We start from the raw sequence: 20,130 nt of genomic DNA, 5'->3' as shown, positions 1-20,130 counted from the left end.
AAATATCCTCAAAACAAAACGTGGTGCCTTTTCGCATTTTCAATTTCAACACGTACATTTGTACCGTAAAACGGGGTAACTTTGATAATTTTTTCGAAGAAAACTTGAATATATATATGCATGCTGTTTCAAAGAATTATAATTTATATTATTAAAACAAGGCATCCTAGCTATCGATTAAAGCCGATAGATTGCCAAAAGATTTATTTTGAATGGATATATAATTTTTCATATAATCGAAAGTTGGCTTTCTGTTTTCGGGTAACTTTGATAATGGAGTATGAATCGAACAAAATTTATAAATTTATGAATTTATGACAACAATGTTGATTTTACAGCTACTAAGAATTGGTCCGATTTACTTTGTATGAGTATACGGGACGAAACGAAATGTACATATGAACTCATAAAAAAAAGTGTTTTATGCGAGGAGACTCATCGATTAAACGATTTCATCAGATATGTAGTGCGGGTGTGATACAATTTGTAAATATAAACGACTTTGTTCGTAAACTTTCATGTGACTTCTGGTTGTTTGGGCTACAACATACGGTGGAGATTAATACGACGAGTGCTGTAAAAATCGAGTTCTGCAACGAGATACTTCTTTTGCAATTTCGTAGAAGACCACTGGAGGGTATTAGAAATCGAGTTTCCTCTTGACGGAAATTGAAAATAAGCACCAAGTTGATGCCATATACTTTGACTTTTCCAAAGCATTCGACAAGGTACCTCATGATCTCGCCATTTCTAAGCTCAGACACTTGGGCTTTCCAAATTGGATAGCTGATTGGCTGCGGTCATATCTGACAAACCGAAAGGCATTTGTTAACATCAATGGCACATATTCTCGCGTCATCTCTGTAACGTCTGGTGTGCCGCAGGGAAGTGTGCTTGGGCCTCTGATTTTCGTTGTGTTCATAAACGATCTGTGCTTTCGTCTGAAATCCGGAAAGCTGTTTTACGCCGACGGCCTAAAAATTTATAGAACCATCGCATCTCACCTGGACTGCTGCGCTCTTCAAGCTGATGTTAATGAACTTGAATTGTGGTGCCAGGAGAACGGAATGGAGCTCAATATAAAAAAAATTGCAAATCCATCGCTTTCTCCCGTCGACAATCACGCACCGAATTCGATTATAAGATCGGATCGGAACCGCTTGAACAAGTGAAATCAATTCGTGATCTTGGAGTAATCATCGATACAAAAGTGCGTTTCAACGATCATATCTCTGTAATTAATGCTAAGGCGTTCGCGGCCCTTGGGTTCGTTCGTCGCATTACAAACGATTTCAATGATATTTATGCGCTCAAATCGCTGTACTGCTCGTTAGTTCGCAGCATATTAGAGTACGCAGCATGTGTATGGGCACCGCATCACACCACTCAAATCGTCAGGCTGGAGAAAGTTCAACGGAGTTTTATTCGGTACGCCCTTCGACAGCTGCCTTGGTCAGATCCCGTCAACTTGCCGGATTACCCAACACGATGTATGCTCATCAATCTGGAGATGTTGGACGCCAGACGTAACAACCTACAAAGGCTCTTCGTTTTTATCTCATCATGGGAAATATCGATTGTCCTGCACTTCTGGAAGACGTTCAGTTCTACGCGCCGCTTCGTCAACTGAGATAAGATAATGCTGCAGATAAGGCGTCACAGGACTTCTTACGGATTCAACAATCCGTTGTCTAGATGTTTTCGTTTGTTCAATTGTGCGAGTGCGTTGTTTGATTTTAATGTGTCTAAGTATGTCTTTAAGAATAGGCTTAAGGATTTTTAGCTTAAGAAACAGTCTGTGGAATGTTACAATTCGAGACGGTTACAATAAATAAATAAATAAATAAATAAATAAATAAATAAATAAATAAATAAATAAATAAATAAATAAATAAATAATAAATAAATCATATCGGAATGCATTCATCATTATTTTACAATTTCTGAAAAATGATTATGTAATATAATGATTGCAATTAAAAACAGTTACGTAATGAGAAAGCGTTACTTAATGAATCTTTACAGCACTGGTGTCAGTTGCGTAATGACTATTCCCGCACTGCATACGTCAATGCAGGAAAGTAGGCCGTTTGATAATAGATTGGCGTGATTAAAAACAGCCTATTACGATGAGAAATTGCAAAATAGTAGTTTACAGAACAAGTTGCAGAATGATGATTTTTACAACACGAGTCGAGGCTTGCCGAGTAGGATAATTACAACGAGTGCTGTAAAAATCGAGTTCTTCAACGAGTAATACGTACAACATTTTTGTGCAATTTCGTAGGAGACCACTTGAGGGTATCTGAAATTATATAGGAATGCATTCATCATCATTATACAATTTCTTAAAAAAATGTTGTGTTATGATTCATTACACAACTCGAAATAGTTTCGTAATGAGAAAGTGTTGCGTAATGAATCATTACAGCACTGGTTTCAGTTGCGTGATGACTATTCCCGCACTGCATACTTCAGTGCAGGAAAGTAGGCTGTTTCATGACAGATAAGCGTGATGAAAAACAGCCTATTACGATCAGAGATTGCAAAAAGTTATCTTTGACATCGCTTTGCTTGTGAAAAATCTTACCGCATTTGGTGTTACCGCATTTGACATTTGCGTTTCAAACGCACACAGCAATATACGTTTGAATTTGATTTTCATTAAAAAAAATCTTCAAAAGGTTAAAAATAATTATTTCAGTGAATGCAATGAAACTTCGAACAAAAATTACAATTTTTACTTCCAAAACCAACCCATTGCCATAACTTTTCCAAATTTCAATCTATTTCTATGATCTTCTTCTTTCTGGCATTACGTCCCTACTGGGACAAAGCCTGCTTCTCAGCTCCACAGTTATTAACTGAGAGCTTACTGTGCCAATGACCATTTTTGCATGCGTATATCGTGTGGCAGGTATGAAGATACTCTATGCCCTAGGAAGTCGAGAAAATTTCCAACCCGAAAAGATCCTCGACCGGTGGGATTCGAACCCACGACCCTCAGCTTGGTCTTGCTGAATAGCTGCGCGTTTACCGCTACGGCTATCTGATACACGAAGTAAAAGACTCTTAGTTGAACAGCATTCGAGCCATCATGACGTTTATAACAATAGTTTTGAATTGCGACAGAAGTTGTAAAATTAAGACTTTGTCCCATTTCGTTTAATATGTCTGTATACATAAGACAATTTTGACGATTTTCAGACCCCACTCCCGCATATTAAGATTTTCGAATGAAAAATTATTAATTTACATCTCCTAATTATGTATTAACATTAACTGCAAACGTTTCTTTATTCTAAAACTTTGATACAATTGAATCAATAGCAAATCATTCAATATCCTCATTTTTCCACTATCCCGATTCCAATTTCCTGAGATCAAGTTCAATGGTCACGTTGAACCGATTTGCCTCTAGCTAATAAATATTAATTTCAATCTACCTTCTGTCGATCAAGCAAGCACACGTGCCACGCTAGGTAAGGTCGCTGTTGAACCTATATTTCATTTCTAGGAAATTATTTCAAACTTCCATTCGTTGACACATGTCGGTAGCTATATAATGAAGAACAATTGCTCCACGAGTCCAGTGTTGGGACAAGAAGAAACTCAATAAGCAACTGCTTCCGGAAAATGAGATGAAAACAGACCGGAGTTGCAGAGCATCGACACCACCGGCAATATGGCAGGCTTGATGAAGTCGAAAAAATCGAAAGCGAGCTGCATAAATGGTCCCCATGTGTGTTAACACAGCCCGTCGACCGACACGAGCCTCCAAGTCATAGCTTTTTATAGATAGTTCGTATCAGGGTACATAAATAAAAGCTCAAATTGAAATCGTCATTTGGTCCAACCCCTGATTCGTCACTCCTATGGGCAAAATTGGAAGCTTGTATGCACTTGTGATTGACCGAGAACGGTCAACACGTCGGCAAAGGGTTTCATCGCATGTCGAAATCGGATAATTCCGGTGAAGACGGCATGTCCGTCAGCGAATGAAACGTTGGACTTTCAAAGATTTTTTTTTTTTGTAATTTATATTTGCAGAACAGTTGGTAGGACATGTCTTACTCATAAGAATGCCTACCCATGTCTTGAAATACATAACCTTAAAACAAAGATTATCGTCATCTTTGAAGCCATACGGACTCAGAATATTTGTAATTGGAGCATAAAACCATGTATTACCGAAAAACATGCTCACTTGAATGTGAATTGCCTTCCTCAAGGCGTATTGTGGAGATTCCCAAAGCTTATTTGAGCAATTAAATTTCGGGTTTCCGTTTTGGCAAACTCCTTTTTTTTAATCGCATCATTTAGAGTGACTCGGGAAAATAATCGCTAGGGCAAAAGTTTGCAGTTGGTCTTTTTCATCTCACGAGACAGAAACACTGGTAACACTATGTGGGCTTGACACCTGCTGTTCACATGTATAAGCACAAACAATTCCATCAATTTACCACGAAGTTATAAATAAAGTTTTTTTGGAATTTCTCATTGTAATAGGCTGTTTGTCAACACATCAATCAGTCATGAATCGGCCTACTTTCCTGCACTGAAGTATGCAGAGCGGGAATAGTCATTACGCAACTGAAACCAGTGCTATAATGATTCATTACGCAACGCTTTATCATTAAGCAACAGTCAGTCTATACTATGCTATACTATGATAGCTAATAGACATTTTCTGAGACACGTTAGGTGCGAACCCCTGCCCCGCATTACTCTACAAGGTGAACCCAGTTATTGTAACTTTAGAACCCTCCCACTAACAAAAAAAATCTTCCAGTAAAACCGACGGGGATGCAATGGTGGTCTCGGTCTCTAGCTACACATGACGTCACGCTAAGTGTCCGTAAACTATGAGGGGAGCCAAAGGCTACGATTCATTTTTTTTTTTTAATTTTTGGGTGGACCAAAGACCACAATGGGGAGGGGTTTCTGATAATTCAAAAATATGATCACGTGGATAATAGACAGCGCATAACATCCCTTCCCGGACGATTGTGAGGATGTGGTCGGTACTGCTATTGCCTATTCAATGTTCGGAGTCCTTAAAAGTGTACAGTCATCAATGCTCATGTAATCAATCAATCAATCAATGATGAGTCATGTCTGTTACAAAATCGAATTGGAATTTGAATTAGGGCTTCAGAAATCGTGGAGTAAGATTTGTAACCGACAGTCACATGAATTTTCTTTTATTTTAATTTTCTACGGCATCTATCTAATGCAATTTGCCTACAGTTCTGTGGCATTGTAACTCATCTGCCAATAATATTTTAATAAAATTCAACTCTATATCCAACGTTCTACTGCTATAGTGATAGGTATGTGTCAATCGAAATCATATGCTTCAGCCAATCCTCCGCTGATGCTAGGCCCATACATGGATTATGAAAAAGTAATTTGATTAAAACGCTGGTCCCTATTGGAACCAACCAGTAGTGGCAAAGCACTTACAGAATGTCCAGTGGCAGCGAAACGGAGCAATCCCTCAATTGATCACCGCGTCGTTTTGTGGGCATCGGTGTGAGCAGCAGAAACGATATCCTAGTATTTCCGTTTCCGCTGATTCCATCTGCAGCGAGAATGCATCGGATGTCCCTGGACAGGTGGGACCAACAACAAGAAGCTGCTCCGGAGGTGGCGGGATGCAATCTGATGATTGATTTTTCTTCTTCGTCTTCTTACTATATTAGTACTCCATTCATTTACAACTACTATTAATCGAACATTCACTGAGAGCTTTGGAAAAGCACTCTTTCTCACACTTTCGGACGAAGCTTTTGCTGGCACTTTTTCATTAGATGCTATTTGATTTTCATCTCACATTGCTTCCTGCCTTGGCTCATCACATTACACTTCTGGTTGCACGTGCACTCATAATGGAAAGCCACTTTATATGATATGTATAGGTATTGATATCGATTTCTTCTGGATTCTCGACATCTAATTCATTCCGACTTTAAAGCTACTGATTACGGCTTACACCTGCACTAGCACTTACACTATTCTTGTTGTATATACGTACAAACGAGGCATTCGATTTGATATGTATCCGTTTCCGTTGAAGGTTCCATGTTAACCTAAAAATAAACCACAAAAAGGAAGAGAACGCGAAACATTAGAAATCATTGATTCCTAGGAAATGTTATCGAAGGGTTTGATTCTCTGGATGGTAGTAAGCAAATAGATAAAGGGTGCTTTGTTATTTTTGCTCCTGACAATCTTATTTGCAGCTTTGTGTTAAAACTTTTGTTCTTGAACCAGACAGAAATTATCTTTCTCATAATATTATCAGTTGTATTATATGCATTTTATATTCAGTTTAGAAATATTATAAACAGAGTAGCACAACGAATATCGAATTGCAAATAGCTTTGTAACTCGTTGAAAGCCTCAATTGTTATGCAAATAATTTTGAATGAAAAAAGGCCATTACTATCTTCCCCAATAGAGTTCATGCCACATTTTTCGCAATGAAGAAAACTTCTTTCCGTCCAAGGTTGTTGTGATAACTCAGTTGCTTGATGTAAAACATTAGAGATGGCACGCAATGGTGAGCAGGGAAGTTGTTCCAAAATGCAAAGTACGAGAACATTTCTGCACAAGTCCCTACTTCGTCAAGGTACTAGAGCCGACTATGGCACACCATTACTGCACTAATGGGAAATCGGAAATGCAACCTGTCGTAACGAAGAAAGCGACAATTCAATCTTGCAGTACATGCCAGGTGAAGAGGGAGGTGGCCTTCGGGGTAATTCAATGTCGGTTTTATTTAGTATAGTCAGTCATGGTACCCCGTATCAGTTCAATATATAATGGATTGGAAAGTATTGCCTTGGGACTAAATATGAATCAAAGGGGCCTTCCCAGCTTTGTGCTACGAAGCGAAGCCATGCTTTAGGTGGCTGGATTCGATTTCAGGTACGGTACATGCACTATTCGGATTCGGAATTTCCCTGTTTTTTTTTTTGTAAAAGAATAAATCATCATATCTATAGGTTCAAACCACGATCTCTTATGTTCAAATCATCCATTTTGTGATTGCTTTTTGATGTTTTGAACTGATTCAAAATAGATTGGAGTGTTACCCCCTGCCTTGATAGATTTTAACAAGCGTGTCCTAAATGCACAACTCAATGCAGAGCATGTACTGGTTTCGTTTATCGACGGAGCAGAGGTCCCACACCCCGTCTAATTACAAATCTTTTTCTCGTGAAAAAAAAAATTATGCCAATATCGCATTTTTTTTTTACAAGGGGGAAATCTGTAACCAGATTCCTGAGAAGGTAACTCAGGGAGTCTGGGGATGCGGGTAATCGAATACGATATGCCTGCTTTTTTCTCCACACCAGCATAATTGGGGCATGTAGGTGATTCTGTGTGCCAGAACCTATGGAGGTACTGCCTATAGCAACCATGTCCTGAAAGAAACTGCGTCAAGTGGAAGTTCACTTCCCCGTGGTTTCTCTTATACAGTAGGATTCCGTTTTTGGCATGCTCCGTTTTTGGCATGCTCCGATTTTGGCACCCCCCGATTTTGGCAACAAAATGGATCCGTTTTTGGCAACATTTTTCAATACCATTAAAATTTGTAATTTTTTGTAAATATTATCGTGTCTGTTGCTTTAGTTACTTGAATAGCATGTCAACTCCACACCGATTACATTCCAGATCTCCATTTTCGTCGATGTTTCCCCAAATCTCACCAACTACTAAGGACTCGCGTACGCGCTTATTTATTTCAGAATGGTCATTGGTCATACATAGGCAACGTTTCATGAGACCAATAATCTTCACCAGTATCTCAACTTAAGACCATTCTTTTTTCATAGCCCACTTGAGTCTGCCAGTACACAGTTCGAATGAAACGTGTAAATTTCTGAGACATATAATGCACATAATCGGAGCGTGGTATAAAATGGACATTGTATGTCATGTAAACTACAATTATATGTCATGTAATCCGACAGGAATTTATGTGGTTACGTGACATATAACACAAATTTACATGATTCAAGACTATTTACATGACGTCGTGTTTACATCGCATAAATAAAGTTTACATGACGTGTAATCTTCATTATTTTTAACTGTGTAGGTGATACAATAAAATAAAACACTGTTTTTCAGATTTGGAACAGCTTGTTCAAACAAAGCACCAGCACCGACATAAGAGCAACAAAAAATCTATGACTCACCCAGAGTTACAATCATAAATTTTGTCTCGCTGTCTTTATTATTATGGATTTATATACATCGCGTATGTAAAAACATAGCGCAAATGATGTCAGCAAAATGTCGTGTATCATAACTTTTTTGAAATTTCATTTAATAACATGACAAATGCGACTACAGTCCAAACTACAATTTATTTTTAATAATACCATTGGAGCGTGCGATAAATACGACTGAGCGTGTTTTTACTTTTTGTCTGTGATATTGGAATGTATATTGATATTTCTGCGTCAACTTTATAAAGCTACGTTCTCTCTTTTCTATAGACTATATAAGGCGTTAGATTTGTTAAGAGACGATCCAGAATTCTGTACAAGATTGTTAATCAAGGATACGGGTCTCAACATCATCAAAATGTTCCTTACGATCTGAGTCTATGAGTTTTCTAACTGTACCCTGGAGAATCCTTAAGGGATTCTTCGTTCTTGTGGGACTTTTCAGAAATTTTAACGGATTCATGAGGATATGAGAGCTGAGAGCTTCTTGAAGGATCGTTAGAGTGTATAACTGGTTATGGAGGATTATGTCCAAAATCTGGTGATTCCTAATAAACTCTAGGGCGTCTTGCAAATTTTAAGCGGGATAATGTGAATTTCTAGTAATATTTTTAATATTTTCGGCGAAAGCTTATGGATTTTGAAAAGGTTCTCAGAGGAATTTGAGGTGTGCTAGTGGTAGCCTAATAATAATAAACTATTTATTTTTTTTTATCGGAGACTTGAGAATTTACGGCAACATCGCAGCGGAATTCCAAGATGTTAACTCTAGCAAAATACTTAGCAAGATCCTGAGAACTCTATGCGAGATCCTACGGATGCTTATCAAGATGCTTCAGAGCCCAAGCGTTTTTTATGTAGATTTCTTATGAGAACCTGAAGATTCCTATAAGGTTCTTGAGGTTTCATAACAGGATCCTGTAAATTTCAGTTGATTTCATAAGGCAGGTGTAAAACATATATCAAGCTGAATTAAAAATTTTTTCAAGTAAAAATTAAATTCTACGCAATTACAAGACATTTATGCATCTTCTCATGTTTATGTTTGCCCTTTTGATACAGTCAACCATTGATTATAACATGCTTTACTTTATCAGAAACATAAATTGAAGGAGCAATTCGAAACTTACCGAATTTTTTCAGATTTTATGCTAAAGTCCAAAAGTTAAACTGATTTTAAATGTTGATTTAATAAGAAAAAAAAGGTCATGCCGTTTTGCAATACCCAGCGCTTTTGATTCGCAAATACGTCTTTAAAAGAAAACATTTTTGTTTTCGTATTCTCTCAAAGTTTTAAGAAAATGTCCAGTTCTTCAAAAAAGTCACTTATGCGATTATTGGTTTTACAAGGCCCTCTTATACAAAAATTTTGCATAAAGCTTCTAAAAAATAATTGAAGACATTGAGGCGTAAAAACGCGACCAGGAAATCGTTTGCCTTCGAGAAAATGCTTCGAAGTGAAGCTTTTCGAAGTCTCAACGCCTTATGATTCCATAAAAATGATGTATTAACATTGTAATGATGCTTTCACAACCAATAGTTGAAAAATAAGATTTGAAATATGGGTTCCGATTTTGGCACGGTTCCGTTTTTGGCAACTGAAAATTTCAACTTTGTTGCCAAAAACGGAATCCCACTGTACTAAGCTGACACATTTGGTATTAGCCGATGGGTCCATCTAACTTTTGTTGAGTTATCCCATTTCTGCTGCCAATCTCTTGGCGTTCTCTCTCTGGATAGCGCCACGCCTGCTAGGAGCTTGCGTTTGCTGGCAATAAAAACAGAGCTGCAGTAGCGTAGCTAGGGGGATGCGGTGGGTGCGGTCCGCACCGGGCCCCGAGTTCATAGGGGGCCCCAAATCGTGGTAAGTGTTTCATTAGGGCGGTTCAAAATTTAAATATATTTGAAAATCCAATCTCCCATATGTTCCTTACCATCCTTTCCATAAAAATAATGTTCTGTGAAATTTTCAGCTTTCTAGGTGGTGATTTAAAGGTGGCCCAAAGACAATATAGGTGTCTATGGAAATTACTATGGAGAAATTTTGAGATATGTTCCAAACACGCTAGTACTGTAATGTAGGTACAAACTCATCATCCCATATTAAAAACCCATTCTTCAAACCATAATGAAGAAATTTGCTGAAGAGAGAAATTCAATCCGACAGATAGCAGAAGAGATATTCATGAGTTTGTTTGCTATTATCAGAGTTGCTCGCAGTCACTATCAACGCTTAAAATTTGCTGATTTGTACAGGCCGACTGCGATACAATTCGGATCAATCTACATCATATCAATGTCATGCTGTCTGCTCCATCACAAGTGCATTGATGGCGATAGACTATGGATATCACTGATGAGTTAAGTTTAGCCTTAAATTAAGCAGTATAAATGGAAATTTATCAGTACGATATTTTTGACAGTGTTACAGATAGGATGAAACTATTTGTTGGTCACTGAAAAACAATAATAGTATGGATAATCACCACGTGATCGCTCATTTCGCAGTGATTATGATCTAGAGTGCGATGTCGCATCACTGCTGTTGATTGTCAAATCAAAGTGATATTGATAGCTCGGAAGTGATAGTGATAGTTTTAGACCATCAGCCATCAGCTGATATCTACAAAAATCCCAAACAACATTAGCTCAAAAGGATTTGTTTCTTCAGCAACATCCTTTGAGGAATGAGTTTTTAATATGGGATAATAAGTTTCTACTTACATTACAGTAGTAGCGTGTATGGAACATATCTAAAAATTTCTCCATATTAATTTCCACATAACCCTACATTGTCTTTGGGCCACCTTTAAATCACCACCTAGAAAGCTGAATATTTCACAGAACACTATTTTTATGGTAAGGATGGTAGAAACCATATGGGAGATTGGATTTTCAAACATTTTTGAAATTTGAATCGCCCTAGTGTTGCATTTACTATAAAGAATTTTAATTCTAGAAAACTTACAGGTCACAAGCAGATAAAAACTCAGTTTGACGGTGGGGACGGACCTGGTGTAGTGGTTAGAACACTCGCCTCTCACGCCGAGGACCTGGGATCGAATCCCATCCCCGACATAGTCACTTATGACGTGACGACTTCCTTCGGAAGGGAAGTAAAGCCGTTGGTCCCGAGATGAACTAGCCTAGGGCTAAAAATCTCGTTAATAAAGTCAAACCAACCATCAGTTTGACGGTGACCTTGATCTGCAATATGTAGGGCCCCATAATCAATGGTATTGGTGATTAGAAAAGCTTAAATACCTCAAAATTCATTCTCGACAACTCGGTTTAATTTTGAAATTCATACGGATCTACCTAAATGTGCGGGGCCCATAACCTATCTGAAACTGATTTGGAGGTATTTTACAGACCTCACCGTATTTCAATTCAGTTATGTGGTTTGTACATATTCAAGGCTGGTAGAAGCTCTCTTTTTAGAGGCTTAGCCTCTATTTTAATGCAAGGCTTTATTTTTAAAGGCTCTATTTTTAAGAAATCTTAAAAATAGAGACTTTTTTAAGAAAATTTTTTACTGGTTCTTTAGGAATTTCTTTTCAGATTCCTCGAGAAAAAACTTCATTTATTCTGATAGTGATTTTTTTTTCATAGATTCTATACAAATTTACAATATCCAATTGCTTCAGACGTCTATTCAATGGTTTGTCGATTTAAATTGATGATTTGATCTTTCTAACTACGATTTCCATGAGCTGTCCGGAATTAGAATCAAAGTGTCCGGAATACAAGGCAAAAGCGAAGAGGCGTCCGGAATAAGAATCAGGAAAAGGCCACACATTTCCATTTTTTTAAATTATTCGTGCTGCGGAATCAAAATCTTCACCCATCATTCGAAAGTTAAGTGTTTTGAAGGCTCAGAAGAATTATACATAATGATTTATTTTATATGCTCTCTGATGAGTTATACTTCACTGAGGCCTTAAGTGTCCGTAATATGAATCAGAAGAGTATAGGAGATCTTCCCTAGCTTCAAAAAGGAGCTCAATAAAAAATACTATACAGGACTTTTTACAGCAATACTTCGATATAACAAAATTCCGATTTTTATATTCGTTACTATACATCGAGGTTACGTTATGTCGAAGCAAGTTTTTTTGTATCTAAATTTCGTTCAACATGTATACTTTTATTGGAAATGGATCATGAATTGATGTTATTGACCTAGCAAGCATTTTCAGTCTTTCTTACATATTTTTGCGTGTTTATTTTTATTTTTCTTTTAATTTTCTTTTTTTTTATTGTTACGCAATCTTTGAAGAAATGTATTCCAGAAATATCTTTGGAGGAATCCTTGAACACTCAGAAAAACTCTGAAAGACATTCATAAACAAGATCTTTCAGAAAGTTCAGTTAATGTTGAGCCGTCCATTAACAGTTCTAGTAGGGTCGATGTACCAATAACCGCATAGCTAAGAACAAAAATTCGTATAAAATCGAAAAATAACGCTATCGTCATTATTTTTACATCATCTGAAAGCTTTTTATCTTGGTTTTATGGGAGAAATATGAAAACTACGAAAACTCAAATTTTTGTATTTATTATCGCGTGTGCCACTATAGGAATACATGTGCCTATAGTAGCACTATTTCTAATTTCTGTTCCTATAGTAGCACTAGGATGACGTCGTTGGCAAAATACTTATCAAAACAGTATTTTTACAAAACTTCTATATTTTTCTTTTAAAGTCTGGATCAAAAGCTATCGTTTGATGTAAAAAAGTTCTCAATTCATCAACTATTTCGTAAAAAAAAGGTTCTCTCAGTAGTGCTACTTTAGGAACAATAGGTTTACTATAGGCGCAAGGAAGCTCAAATTTTAAGCAAAACTAATTATTTCGATCATTTTTTGAACAAATTCAATCTGTGTATCAATGATACTTAGATAAATAGCTCCTAACCTTCATGTCAAAAAATGTTTTGAAAAGATTTATATCAAAATGGCCGTAAAAAGCCACTATTGCGACTATAGGGGACAGTCCACTAAGAGAACACCGACTCTAGATAATTATAGGACTCGAAGAATTTTGTTATGGGGAACTCTTGAAATAAATCCTTTTGAGAATAAATTCCCAAGAATTCTTTGAAAAACATATCAGTAAATTAATGAAGGAATCACTAGAAAACTCCATTCAAAGAAGAACTAACGTTGAGAGATTTTCCAAGGAAAAGTTTCAGAAAGAATACGTTTTGAGAGTATCGGCATTATTCCAGGAGAATTCTCTGGGGGATCTGGAGATCTTGATATGTTTTTGGACGAATTCCCGTAATACAAAATATCAGTAGGATATTCTATTAGCGAAAACTTTAAAGATTACTTGGAGAACCTACTGAAAAAAAATCCTAAAGAACATTCTTAAGAAATCCTTATGGAATCAAATGGAAGGATTTTCGTAATTAATTTACTGACGATGTTTCGAGAAGATTGTTTTTTAGGTTTTTGGACGAATACCTGTACGAGTTTTTGGAATAATTGCTAGGGCATTTCAAGAATCATTACTGGATAGCTCTTCGAAAGAGTCACTGGAAGAATTCATGATAAACTGCTGGAATAATTTATGAATTTCTATACTCCGGAAAAATTAAAGTATCGTAGGCAGAATGGTTTGAAGAATTTATAGTTGAATCTTCTTTATATCCTGGAGAAATCACTTGGTGAAATTCTTGATCAAAGGCATAGAAGAATTCATAGATATATTTGAAAAAGAAACTATTGGAGGAATTTAAAATCCTTTAATCGAATCCAGAATTCTTTGGAAGCAGTTCTTGGACATATTCTGGATAAAATCCTGGAGGAATTTAATTACAATTTTCTTATGAAATTTCTCAAGAAATCCTTGGGACGGGAATCCGTTAAGTCAATACTGATCAAATGTTTATAGAAACTCTTGGAGCAATCTCTGAAATCGCTTTTGAAAAAAAAATCTGGTGGAATCCCTGGAATTATTTTTGAGGAATATCTCAGAAGTTTTTATGCATGAATATCATGAGGATTAACTAGTGGAATTCCTACAAGATCACTGTCGCAATTCAAAAAATCCCTAAGAACTCTATATTCTTTAATTCCCGAAGTAATCTAAGGGACAATCTCTGGAGTAATTCCTGAAGGAATTCACTAGTTAAAATCTGAACGATAATTTGAAAAAAAAAATCTAGAAAATACTTTGAGAAAATACTTTTTGAAATCATAAAGATATTGTAAACGTAAAATCATTGTAAATATACCTGGAGTACTTATTTCTTGAACAATTTTAGGAAGGTTTTTGAAGAAACTAATGCTGGAATCTCTAAGGTAACTTTTATGGTTATCCTAAGAAGAATTCTACATTGGTTTTTAAGGGTTTATTAATTTTTAGGAAGTTCGTGAAAATCACAAAATGAACTCTTGACAAAATCTTTGGGTGTTCTTTTTGTAATTAGTTAGCATAATTTAAGGCTTTTCTGCATCAAGAATTTCAAAATCGAACAAAAACACAAAATTCGGGAAATGTCAACATTACGCTAGAATTCCCAATTTAAGCTATACAGTGACCCCACGCAGTTAAATCACCCACAATTTATGAATCAGCAGACTCCAAAAGACAAAATTATTATCAAACTTGTCACAAAACATCACAGAATTATTTTTACTGATAGGAAACTAAGTGTAAAAATAATTCTGTGATGTTTTGTGACAAGTTTGACAATAATTTTGTCTTTTGAAATCAGCTGATTCATAAATTGTGGGTGATTCAACTGCGTGGGGTCACTGTATATGGATCATTGCTTTCGAGAGCTATTCCGCCAGCTTATATATCAACTTACATGGCAATTCACTGGAAGTCCTCTCGATTATTTTAAGTAAACTAATGTATTTTTGAACAAGAATTTAAAAAGAAGAACTGTAGGCTCATGAACTGACATTTGTGTCATTTAACGACTACAGCAACATTATCAACATATCAACATAAGTTTCATCATTTTAGTCATAATTCTATAAAAGCTATTTGGTCATCGTTTATTTCAACAGTTGATTTCACATTAGCGTTCGCATTTGAACGGCGTTCCCATTACTTTCTTGAGGGCCCCTAAATGGAACACCGCTCCGGGCCCCAAAAACCCTACGCCACTGCAGAGCTGTCAGATGCCCTTTTACAGGCATATTCAACGTGACTAGCGAAACTGAGCTTATCATCGATCATTACCCTGAGGTGCGTAAAGGATCGTTTGGATTCTATAGTACAATCACCTACCGAGATAAGCGCCCGTTGCTCGGACTTGCGGTTGTTGACCACCATCACTTCAGTCTTGTGGCGGGTTAGTCTAGTTTCCTAGACCTCATCCATTCCTCAACTATGGAGATAGAGTGCGCTGCTGTTAGCTCTACTTCCTCCATCGCCATAGACCACTATAGTGATGCCGTCAGCAAAACCAACAAACACCCATCAGAGAAGCAGCCCCAGTACGTCATCGTACATCGCAGACCATAGAATCGAACCAGGGATTGATCCTCGCTTTCTACAAGCTTACACAACTGCACTGGGTACCTTGAAGCGATGAAGTGCTTGGGCTATCGCTTTCCAGCTTGCGCTGTTAAACGCATTCTTTACATCCAGAGTGACAACCGCGAAATAACGGATGCCGCTCCTTTTATGCACGGTTGTTATCTCAGCTGTCTGAACGACGACTGGAAAGCATCGAGAGTAGAATTATCCTTCCTGATTCCAAACTGTTTGTGATAGGTGTGGACGGCCTACTTTCCGTGTGCGGTACTAGCCTGTAAATGGATCAACTCTCTCTAGCAAGGATCAACTTGCTCGTCGTGTCTAGTAGGCAGATAGGTCTATTCGCTGACAGGTAACCTGGTGGTTTCCCTACCTTTGGAAATAGCACCAATTTCTGCTGCTTACATACATCTGGGATTATTCCTTCATCAGTGTAGCGTTGCATCGCGGTTCTGAACATGTCTAGATCTGCATTAAGTGCTGCTTTTTGGGCCACATTCGGGATACCATCGGGTCTCAGTGCCTTATTTAACGCGAATGATTTCACGACTTCTGTCAGCTCTTCGTTCGTCACACTCACCACTTCTTCTACTTCATCTGCCGCATACGGCGCTGGGGGACATGGGATTGGGGGGTGATGCGGGAAGAGTACATCGATTATCAATCGCAGCAGGCGACTTCTCGTGGTTTCTTTGGTTTTAGCTATTACCACTTTTTAGGCGTCACGCCACGGACTCGTGTTGGCACTCTGACATAGACTACCAAAGCATGCCCGTTTTCGACTCTTGATGTTCTTTCTGAGAGCTAACTTTACCCACGGTGTTTTTGGGCAGTGCGTCGAGAACGCCCGAGAAGTGACGCGTTCTTTTCTGCCGGGCAGTGCATCGAGAAAGCTCGAGAAATCGTCATTATTTTTCCTTCTCGGGTGATGCGTTATTTTTTGCCGGGCAGTGCGTCGAGAACGCCCGATAAATCGTTAGTTTTTTTTCTCGGGTTGCGCTTTCTTTGGAGTGCATGGAGAAAGCCCGAGTTATTTTAGTTCGATTTTCCTCGGGTCGCGCGCCCCTTTTTTCTGAGTGCTTTTATATGGTCGAGCAAACGAGTGAAGCGGAAAGTGGATTGTGGCTGCTCAATCAAGGATGAAGGATCAATTGGTAAGCTCGTTCCATGCTTTTTTTGCAAATCTGTAAATATGTACGACCGCACATTTAATCGTTACATAAATATGATTTTTCAACAAACTATGAATGGTTCGTCACTGTAAGTGTCGGCATGAACTCTTATTCATAACTTTTTGTTCTATATTTTTTATATAAAATCCCTTACCTCTATTTTTATTAATAAAAAAGCTTTGAATGGTTCGGTCTGTTTGTCTGTGCTAGAAGTGTAGACTTGCAAAACGTTCATTTTATTCTAAAGACTTTGAATGGTTCGCCACTGTAAATGTCGGCAATAGAATGTGATGGTCCAGCCAATCGATTTTTTTTCAATTTGAGGAGTAAAATATCCTAACAGCTGTAGGAATGTTGCTTTGAGCTATTTTTTCAACAAACTTTGAATGGTTTGTCACTTCAAGTAACGACATTATTTTCTCATATTGGAAAATCTTTCATGTCAATTGAAAATATTAAATTCTTAAGAGTGTTATCTCACAAATAATCGTTTATCATGGTCTAATCGCTTATCAAAGTGAATCCTATGACCCAACGATCCTCCCCATTAACAATCATCCCGCCCAGTAACCTTTGGTGAAATGCAGAGGCAAACACGGTCTCCAAATAGCAAAGGTTACACACTAACATTCCTCCCCTCAATCCCACCTGACTGCAAAGACGTGGCCGGCGCCGTTATTGACCATGTTTAAATAGAGGAACTGAATTATGCACACTGAAGAAGATTATGGCCAATCCCTGCCGAACTTCTAGTTGATTCTTTGTGCATATTCACTGACTTCGGTCAATCACGGAATAGCAACCATTGATATGTGTAGTAGCCTGGGACACGCTTATATGAAAACTTTAGAATTCTCGCTCCAGTCCACTTTTTGGATTGCATTTAGGTCCCATAACGACTGTGCAAAATTGCAGCTCGATCGGTGAAACTATATTTTAGCGCCAGCCGTTCATAGTTTGTATGGGATTTACTATGGGAAACTTGCTTTTGCAAAGACAAATCGTCAGAGGTCGCCCATCGACCTCTATAAAAGTTCTGAGCACAGATCTCGATAGGTATTTCTACGATTAACAACATTGCCGAAGACCGCAGAGCAATCCGATACTTGTGAAAAAAGTCAATAAGCTTAGACTATTTGGAAATTTTGCCTGATTTTGTTATTATTGTTATTCCTTTACGTGTTAATCAACGTTGTCTTGCCAATAGGTTTTCATTGAATAACTTTTTTCACAAGTTTTGTGAAAATTTGTTTCGGGTTGTTTCGCGGTCTTCGGCAATATTCTTCATCGTTTGTGTTCAGAATTTTTATATAGTTCAATGGGCGACCTCCGGCGATTTTTTAAAAAGACACGGACACCGTCTTCAGCCATTTAGCTGCACAGACTGTAACTTAACACTAGACAGCGGACAAGCATGCTCCGATGGCCCAGCCGAGAAACATTCCTGACGAAAAGTTTCAATGACTGAAGCGGGAATCGAACCCACACCCCATGACACGATGCGCTTAAATGCCTGACGACACTAACCGCACGGCCACGAGGCCCACAAAGTAAATTAAAGTAAAAGTACCAAGACAGCCCTGTCATTCTCAAAACACACCCAAGCCGTTCCCATAGGGGACGTTAGCCACAAGGAAGGACGTTTCAAGTAATACTGTTTTATATGGTATGCCCTCTTCAACATCTAATCCAATTTCTCTCGCCGTTCCTTTACGGTACCTATCCATCTAGTATTCATTGCTTTCTTCTCCATGCTCCCTCTTACTTCGAGCAAAATAGACCGATATGCGATAAAAAAATTCAAAATATAATTATCACGGTCGATATCTTTGTATGTAAAGTAAAAACCATAATCATTGAGTAAACATTTTATTTCTGTTGGACAAATTATTTGTGCTAAAAAACAGTGAAACGATTGAGTAAAAAGGTTAGATTCTCCATTTACCACAATCTTCAATTTTCGTGTTATTTCATTGAATTGACATTTACTCGACAAACTTTCAGAAGTTTCCTTTCCTAATACATATTGCGTCATTGTAACAATTTATAACAGTCAATGAACGTTTATTAAAGAGGCTAAACATTGTGTCTCGAATGTTTTCTACATTCTGAATTAAAACAAGCCAGTACTAAGAATCATAACCGTCCTGATTAGGATGACCATCTTGTAAAAATTTAAAATCCGGACATTTTGTAATCCTCAAATTTTGAACATGACTCATTCCGAACAGCAGCGATTACCATGTTTTTTTTATTTTAATGTTAGGGACTTGTAGAGTACGATTTCGAGAAACTTCTAACTGTCGGGTAAGTATAAATTTTTGCACATTACTTGTTTTTTTAAGCCTGATTCGCTGCTGATAAGTAATTTCTCGACCTATCTTGATGCATGGAAAATTTCTGCAAAGGAATCGCTTAAAAATGCGCCTTTTTCTGATCGCAGTACGCAGTTGAAAAGAAAAAAAAATTGGGAGTCGCTGTAGAAAATTTCTGCAAGGAATCGACGAGAAATTTCTTTAGCGATTCCTTTTCAGTAGCAAATCAGGCTTAAGACAATAATCTCATAAGTAGATGAAGAAAACCGAATTTAGTACTATACCATTTAATTCCACTAGAGTTTGTATCCTTTGACAGATACGCGACTCGAGTCGAGTCTAGTACACGACACTGAAGACGGCCTTACAGTTGAGGTCGAAATACGCGTATCTGTCAAAGGATACAAACTCTAGTGGAATTAAATGGTATAGTACTAAATTCGGTTTTCTTCATCTACTTATAGGTATTCTACTAAACAGCTCGAAGATTTATTATCAATAATCTCATGTTTTTTTTTAAGTCTGCCAAAAATCACAGTAGAAATCCTCTTTATCAGACCGTCGCTTAAAATTACATCGTTGAGTTTCATCAAGCTGAGATCTTGAACAATGGACATACATGATAAAAGCGCGTAATTAATCAAAGGATATTTTTGCATTTCATCAAAGGTAACACAAATCAAATGAGAATTAATTCATGCACATTCTTTAGTAATGTCACGAGAGCATTTTTTTATTCTGATTGAATATAATGTATTGGAATACGCATATTTTTTACTGTTTTAATAAAAATGAAAATTAAACGCATACACAACTGTGGTCTTTTTCAACTTCAAACTTCAAATGGCGTGTGCACAGTCAAATTTCTTCAGAATCACTTCAAATTTTAGGAGGATGC

General features: G+C 37.4%; 1 protein-coding gene across 1 annotated transcript in view; it reads right to left on the bottom strand.

Moving 5' to 3' along the window:
* The window catches only part of LOC5570723 (heparan sulfate glucosamine 3-O-sulfotransferase 5), a 195,326-nt gene that overhangs the window by 97,715 nt on the left and 77,481 nt on the right, over nucleotides 1-20,130 (bottom strand). The window contains exon 2 of the mRNA XM_021843852.1: nucleotides 5,467-6,092. Within this exon, the coding sequence (XP_021699544.1) occupies nucleotides 5,467-5,531 (65 nt within the window). The 5' untranslated portion in view covers nucleotides 5,532-6,092. The remainder of the gene's footprint in view (nucleotides 1-5,466; nucleotides 6,093-20,130) is intronic.

This window comes from Aedes aegypti, chromosome 2 (genome assembly GCF_002204515.2).
Source record: "Aedes aegypti strain LVP_AGWG chromosome 2, AaegL5.0 Primary Assembly, whole genome shotgun sequence".
Lineage (NCBI taxonomy): Eukaryota > Metazoa > Arthropoda > Insecta > Diptera > Culicidae > Aedes > Aedes aegypti.
This window is presented reverse-complemented; position numbering and strand designations above follow the sequence as displayed.